This window comes from Populus euphratica, unplaced genomic scaffold (assembly GCF_000495115.2).
Source record: "Populus euphratica unplaced genomic scaffold, PopEup_1.0 scaffold32.1, whole genome shotgun sequence".
NCBI lineage: Eukaryota > Viridiplantae > Streptophyta > Magnoliopsida > Malpighiales > Salicaceae > Populus > Populus euphratica.
The window spans coordinates 1,807,701-1,815,567 of record NW_011499861.1 but is presented as its reverse complement, the minus strand read 5'-3'; the positions used below and the strand labels follow the sequence as shown (position 1 = coordinate 1,815,567).

At 34.9% G+C, this 7,867-nt stretch overlaps 1 protein-coding gene across 2 annotated transcripts; it reads left to right on the top strand.

Annotated features, from left to right (window-relative positions):
- The first annotated feature begins 2,021 nt into the window (after window positions 1-2,021).
- On the top strand, window positions 2,022-6,518 carry LOC105124870 (transcription factor EGL1-like). Of its 2 annotated transcripts, none has more exons than XM_011025037.1 (8): window positions 2,022-2,433; window positions 3,043-3,294; window positions 3,405-3,501; window positions 3,652-3,666; window positions 4,031-4,087; window positions 4,219-5,124; window positions 5,461-5,901; window positions 6,177-6,518. In XM_011025037.1, the coding sequence occupies exons 1-8, from the start codon at window positions 2,309-2,311 to the stop codon at window positions 6,300-6,302; spliced, it is 2,019 nt and encodes a 672-aa protein (XP_011023339.1). In that variant the 5' UTR covers window positions 2,022-2,308; the 3' UTR covers window positions 6,303-6,518. The 2 variants fall into 2 exon arrangements, with proteins under 2 accessions (XP_011023339.1, XP_011023340.1); XM_011025038.1 differs by having other exon boundaries at window positions 2,024-2,433; window positions 6,172-6,518.
- The last annotated feature ends 1,349 nt before the right edge of the window (window positions 6,519-7,867 follow it).

Here is a 7,867-nt window from a genome sequence, read left to right as displayed (position 1 = left end):
AAAAGTGATCCTTACCTCCTAATCACAAGAAATCACTATCAAATTGATGAAAAATCCAAGCTTTCTTAACTTTTTTTTCTTTCCCACCCTAACTTCTATCATTTTTATTTCTAAGCTTATAATAACCTTTTCCAAAATTTTAGATTCTTTGTATTGGAGCTTGTTTGTATTGGAGTTTGTTTGGAATTATGGTAACGGTAATGGTTTAAAGTATTTTTTGCTTGTAAATGCATTAAAATGAAGTTTTTTTTTATAACTTATTTTTAATATCAGCACATCAAAACGATCTGAAAACATAAAAAAAATTATTTTAAGTAAAAATATTTAAAATTTTTTAGAATATAATTTACACCGCGTTTCCAAACATGTGATCCATCCTCAAAAATTTCTTCAACTTGCTCTCGTGATCCAAGAAAACTATTTACATGCCATAATTAAATTTTATTTACAATATTATTATTATGCTATAATTCAAAAGTTTTTTGTTTACTTGATATCCTGTCTGGGTGAATTGGTGAATTTTTTATGGTTTGTCTTGTTTCAAAGTTTTTTAATCTCTCTCTCTATATATATATATGTAGAATTATTCTATTAACAATTTTAAACGAATTTTATATAATTTTAAAATTTAATTTGATCTAACAAATCGATCTAAAACCCAGTTGATCAGAGATGGAATCGAATTGAATTTAAAATATATATATATAAAAAAAACCTGAGATGATCCGATAATATTTAATTAAAAATATAGTTGTAATTCATTAATTTTTATTTTTTTATTAAAATAATATTTTAATTTTAAAAAATTAATTTGAACTATCCGGCGAACTAATCAAAATATAGAATCGGAGCCTTATGCCTGTCTATGAGGTCTTTCATATGAAATAGTTATAAATTACGTAAATTGAAGTGAAACATTACTAAATGAAATGTAAAGGGGAGAAAATATAGTTTAACCTATTTTGTTTATACTCAGAAACTCACAATAAGTTGGAAATAGTTTTTCTCTTCTTTTGACTTTGCATGACACTGATCTAATCAATCTGCAGACGCTCTCCAAGGCGTTCATTAAAATAGTAATTCACATGAACATGGCTTTTCACGACCGATGCAACCTCTCCTGAACTCATCTTATGGTTATCGGCACCAAGGATCAAGGAAAGATTTGCTCATTATTTAAAAATAAAAAAATGAAAAAAAACTCATGAGACTGATTGATTTTGTTAGTAAGTTTATTTCATATGTTTGAGTACGAATTAAAAAAAACACGGTATAATAAAAGTTTGTTTATTTTTATATTTTAAAAATATATTTGAAAAAATTTAATATTTTTCGTTTTTTTTTATAGTTTTGATGTTTTAATATTAAAAATAAAATTTAAAAAATAAAAAAATATTTTTTTAAATAAAAAACAATCGGTATTATAGTGCTAAATAAATTCTAAAACTTTCATTATATATTTTAGTTTGCATACAAAATTTAAATATCTTAATTATTAAATAACTTGATCTATGACATTGAGTTTTTCCTTTTTTTTTTTTTTTAAAAAGAGAGAGAGTAGTGGTTTTATATTTTATGACATGTAGCAACTAACAATGTTAATTTAATCAAAACAAATTCACAAATTACTCCCTCAAGAATCTCAGGTGGCAGAACAATAAAATCCATCAATGGTATCGACTATCGAGCTAGAAATCCAATCTGCAACTTCAGAAATCGTTAAACATCTAAAAGCGAAATCCTTTCGTAATCGGAGCACAAGCTATTTTATTTCGTGGGGTAGTATTTTAATGGCATTTCCATGCCATGATGACGCCTCAAAGAACAGCAAGGGCAAGGGAGATTCTTTTCTACATTAAACAAAAGATTAATTACCTTGGCCGATAGATTCTTCTCATTAATTGCTCATTAATTTCAGCGATGTGGCCATCCTTTTAACCACAAAAGATGGCACTCCTCCTTAATTGAGATAAAAACAACGCATAGTCCATTCCATTTTTATTAGTTTTTGGGATTTATTTTTTTATGAGAAGAAAACAATAATGGCACTGCCACCTATCAAGATAGTGCTGCTGGTATGCTAGACATATTTGTCAATAAAAAAAGAAAGACAGAAGAAGAGTTTGATTGGTTATAAGGCCATGATTGCCTGACCAATTTACACGAAACAATATTTTGCATTATTGGAAGTAAACAACCATCTGGGGTCCGCAAAAAAAGTGAGCAGTCAGGCTTTCTTGTTTGACTCATGTGTTAGCGAGAAGTGTTTCACTTCTGTAAGTTTGAGGTTGGGTGTCTGTGTTTGGCAATGGCTCATGCTGTCCAGAGCCAGCAGGTGGTACTAGAGAAGCTGAGGAAACAGCTTGCAATTGCTGTGAGGAGTGTGCAGTGGAGCTACGCTATTTTCTGGTCACTGTCAACCAGACAGAATGGGTACATTAGTTGAACTATTTCACTTTAAACTTTTAAACTACTTCTTTTCTCCTTACGGGCGATTCTTTGTTACAACTCTAATCTTATTTCTCGATTTCCATGTCTGGGTTTTCACTTGTAATGATAAAAATACCCTATCCAAGATGAAGAAGGAAAAAAAAAAAAATCCCTTGCCCGCAGTAGAACTTAGAAGATTATGGTTTGCTGCAGCAGATTTTTTTTTTTTTTTACTACAGAGGAGAGGCTAGAACACGAGAACTCCAGAGGGAGGGGATCCTACTGTCAGCTGAGCTATATGCTCATCGGCTGATGCAGTAGAAGTTGACCACTAGAAGTGAATAGACGAACCGTTAGATTTGTTTTCTTTTTCTCCCCACCCCTCATTTGCTTAAATTTGATAAAAGAAACGATTTTATTGTTGAAGAATGTATGAGAATTAGGGCTGTGAAAGTATTCTTCTTTTAAATAGATAATGCTAGGATAGTTTTAAAGACACCTCCTTTCTCTTGGGTAACACAATGCAGCATTGAAAAGTTAATTGAGATTGCGTTTCATTTATGTCTTTCAATGCTTATGCTGAGAAAATACAACGTGATCATGTTCTTTTAGGGTACTGGAATGGGGTGGTGGGTACTACAATGGGGACATCAAGACTAGGAAAGTTCAAGCCACGGAACTTAAAGCTGATAAAATAGGCTTACAGAGGAGTGAGCAATTGCGAGAACTTTACAAGTCTCTCCTTGAAGGCGATGCTGGCCAGCAGGCTAAGAAGTCTTCTCCTGCGTTGTCTCCTGAGGATCTGTCAGATGAGGAGTGGTATTACTTGGTGTGCATGTCCTTTGTATTCAATCCTGGTGAAGGGTACTAATCTGTCTTTCACTGATCCAAGGATCTTCTCATTTTCTATTTGGGTAATGTTGTCATATAGTTATGCTATCAGATGGTCATTCTTATTTCTATTTGTTGCACAGGTTGCCAGGAAGAGCATTGGCCAATAAACAGACCATCTGGTTGTGCAATGCTCAATATGCAGATAGCAAAGTCTTCTCTCGCTCTTTGCTTGCAAAGGTTGGTTTCCCTGGTTGAGATCTCTTTCACATTTAATGCAGATTTCAACTGATCTTAATACCTGTAATGTCTTATATTCTATGAAGGAAAACTGACCTTTCGTTTTTCTGTGTTATGTTTTCCCCATGACTGGACCATGACTGACCTTAGAGTGCATCTATTCAGGTAACAACAGATCTATGTCTTTATGAATGCATCATGTGAATGCTATTGACACACTTACACAGACTTGCACCTGCTTTGGCCTTTGTTGGGAAGGTCTCTGTATGAAAGAAACACATAATTCTAATCTATGCACACACTCACCCACCCATACATGTCCCTGCATTGACCTTCTCTGTTTGGCCATTTTGCTTTGCTTTACATTGCTTTGCGTTCTTTTTACATATACCGTAACGGGGCTTTTTTAAAAATCCTCATTTCACCTGCTTTGAAATTCAACACCCATAGCCCAATTCACATATTATCAAATACAGATGTGTTATCTTTCTGCTCTAACATCACATGGCTTGTGACTTCAATTTTGCAGACCGTGGTGTGTTTTCCCTATCTTGAGGGAGTGATGGAGCTAGGTGTAACTGAGCTGGTAATTTCCTGTCTGGAAAAATTGATCAATGACTTTCTAATTCAGAATATATGTATATAAGCATGCATGGAATGGAACAGTTTATAAATGCCTTAATTGCGTTCTTGCTTCTGTTCTTGGCTTATTTCAAGGTCACAGAAGACCCCAGTCTCGTTCAACATATCAAAGCTTCCTTACTAGATTTCTCAAAGCCTGTTTGCTCTGAGAAATCTTCCTCTGCTGCTCATAATGGAGATGATGATGAAGACCCAATGTCTACCAAGATCAACCATGAGATAGTTGATTCATTATCTTTGGAGAACTTGTGCACCCCAACAGACGATATAGAGCTTGAGCAAGAGGGAATCAACGATTTACATGGAAGTGTGCATGAAGAATTCAAAAGGAACTCTCCTGATGATTGTTCAGATGGCTGTGAGTACAATCACCAGACTGAAGAATCCTTCATGCTTGAAGGTTTAAATGGAGGTGTTTCTCAAGTTCAAAGTTGGCATTTCATGGATGATGAATTCAGCGATGATGTTCTAGATTCTATGAATTCGAGTGAGTGCATATCAGAGGCTGTAGTGAAACAAGGAAAGGCCGTACTCTCTTCCAAGGGTAAAAATGTAACCCTCCTTCAGTCGCAAGTATTTCAAGAAGGAAACCACACAAAGTTGAGCTCCTTCGATCTTGGAGCTGATGATGACTTGCACTACAGAAGAACTGTGTGTGTTATTCTGAAAAGTTCAAGTCAGTCAATTGAAAATCCATGTTTCCGAAGTGGAGATCACAAGTCCAGTTTTTTTAGCTGGAAGAAAAGAGCAGTTGATGGCCTTATGCCACGGGTACAACAGAATATGTTGAAGAAGATTTTATTTGCAGTACCTTTGATATATGGTAGCCGCTCTCTTAGGTTCGACAAGGAAAATGGAGGAACAGATTGCCTCAAGAAATTGGAAGGCTGTGAAACGTGCAAGGAGCATTATAAATCAGATAAACAAAGAGTGAATGACAAATTTATAGTACTCAGGTCGATGGTTCCTTCTATTAGCGAGGTAACTAAATTGCCTTTGTTGGAAATCTTGTTGTTATTGAGACTTCGATAGTAATTGGAGTTCTCGTAATTCTTTACACTTGTGTTACTGTAAGAAACTGCAATACATTTTTGGAGAGCTGGAAACCAATCTCCAATTTTTAAATATGTATGCTTAACTGATTTTATGCTGGTTTTTCTAATTAGCTACAAAGCATTTATGTTCTTTTCTCCTCAACAACTTTTATGCTGAATTCTGTAAACTGGCTCTGAAATAATGTTATTTCTAAGTTCATAATTCTGATACATGAATTTTTATTGTTGCTATTCATTAATAAACTCGATCATAATTGTTCAGATTGGCAAAGAATCAATCCTCAGCGACACCATTAACTACTTGAAACAGCTTGAATCAAGGGTAGCAGAACTAGAATCTTGCAAAGGCTGGATAGATCACGAGGCAGGACACAGGAGTTATATGGACATGGTAGACCAGACATCAGATAATGACGACATCAAGAAGATTGACAATGGAAAGAGGTCTTGGGTAAACAAGAGGAAGGCCCTTGACATTGATGAAGCTGAACTAGAGCTTGACGGGGTTTCTCCCAAGGATGGGATACCCTTAGATTTGAAAGTATGCACGAAAGAGAAGGAGGTTCTCATTGAGATTAGATGTCCTTACAGGGAGTACATGTTGCTTGATATAATGGGTGAAATCAACAAACTGCAGCTGGATGTGCACTCAGTCCAGTCATCCACTCTTGATGGCATTTTCGCTTTGACCCTGAAATCCAAGGTTTGTGCTGAAGATCAATCCGGTTGCTACCTTTCTGCTTATCTTTCGTCTTTCAGACGCATTAAGAAATTCATAACTAAGAAATTTGAGGTGCACTGACTTCCGATGAGATTAAATATGATGTCTAATGAGTATTGCAATCCAAAACTGAAATAGATTATAAAAAATACGGCCTTTAGAAGAAGCCAATTGTCACTGAAGTTGTTTCTGATACATACATCGATGCCTTTTTGTTGGAAAAATGCTAAACTCTTATGAACTTGGTTTCAGTTTAGAGGGGCGGCAGCTGCACCAGCAGGGATGATCGAACAAGCAATTTGGAAAATTGCCGGCAAGATTTGAGTCGTCATATATCAACTGGTACTTGGAGGACTTATCCTTCAGTAGAAATTAGTTCCTAGATTCTCATGTATCATGTAGCGGTAACTGCATGGCCTCGAAACTGCACAACGTCAATTTCCCTCTTAACTTTCTTTCCGTTATCAAATGTTCGACCTTAGTGCTTGCTAATTAGATGAAGTAGTGACTTGTTAGAAGTGGTGGAGGAATAAAATCTTTCAACGTAATTTTCCTATCAATTTGGATCTCATTTCAATAAAGTGTTGTTCTTAATGATACCGTTCTATCTGTTGTGCTGCCGATTGATTCTCCAAGTCCAACCTCATAAGAGTTAGTATCCCTGTTAAAATGGCAAAAAAAAACCCTAGATGACATCCTGAATAATTAGAATAGGCTACAAAATTCGAGCAATCCTCATCCTAAATTACACTTGTAGTTTCGAAACCCGGCCCAGCTCGGCGGGTTGACCTGAGACCCGGCCGACCAGGAGCCGAAATTGGATCGGGTTGAAGAAAAAATAGAGGAAGGAAAAACCTAGTATGACCTGGCTGACCCATCAGGTTGACCCGGTGACCCGACAAGACCCGGTCATAAATCGATTGCAAATCTATTGTCTTTTGTTTTTTTTTTGTTTTTTGTTAAAACGACGATGTTTTGATTTTTTTTAAAAAATAAAATTTGACCTAGTCGATCTAGTAACTTGGTCAAAACCTGGTGACCTGGTCAAAACCTGGGTTTTGGACCTGGCCGGCTATCGGACCGGGTCTTAAAATTATGGTCACACTAAAGAAATCCCATTGCACCAAAATCTTCAACACTTTAATATTTTAGTAGTCATTTGAAATACATTACTTTACAAGAGGCACATGGAACCTGACTAATGTTATAATTAGAATTCTTAAGTAAACTAAAATTCATCAGATATTCTTGAAAATAAGATGTAAATAACCTATAATAACTTGACCAAGTGCAGAATTTAAAATTTGATGTAAGAGAGTATATTGTTCTATTTGCTTTCCCCAACTAGAGACAAGTTGCTGAGTGCCAACTTCAAGCATTCATAATTAACATCTCATTTATTCTTCAAGAAAACAACATAAATGTAGACAAAAAGGAAACACCACGTTCCCATACTGTGGACCCCCCAAATAAATCCAACGTAGGTATGGACCTTAAAAAGATCAACAAAGTATAATAATTAAAATAATTGTTAATAAAGTTTGAGAAAACTTCTTTAAAGGTTATCTAACTTTTCACGGGTCGTTAATAGGTTTTTGAGATTGAGTTGTTTTAACGTCGTTATTGAATTTGAGCTTCATGAGCTTTGCAAAACAAGTTTTTTGATGGCTTTAGAAGCCTTCTAGTATTTAAGTTAGTACTAATATAAATAAAGAAAAACATTCATATTTACAATAATACATGTGTTTGCATGAAAGATATAAGAGATAATAAGAGGTTGGAGAAGAATGTGAGCTCCTCTTATTTCTATGTTTCTATAAGTAAATTATGTTCGTAACTTATTTTTAATCACTTATTGACTCATGAACTTTTATATATCCAAGAATCATGTGAATCTGCTTATATAATCATGTGGGATGATTACTCTCGTATTGATAGTCGCATTATC

Bases quoted from the DNA above. Each gene is read 5' to 3' on its own strand.
- LOC105124870 (XM_011025037.1), top strand. From the start codon at position 2,309: ATGGCTCATGCTGTCCAGAGCCAGCAGGTGGTACTAGAGAAGCTGAGG. The intron at 2,434-3,042 runs GTACATTAGTTG...ATGTTCTTTTAG, and splicing joins CTGTCAACCAGACAGAATGG to GGTACTGGAATGGGGTGGTG. The intron at 5,125-5,460 runs GTAACTAAATTG...ATAATTGTTCAG, and splicing joins TGGTTCCTTCTATTAGCGAG to ATTGGCAAAGAATCAATCCT.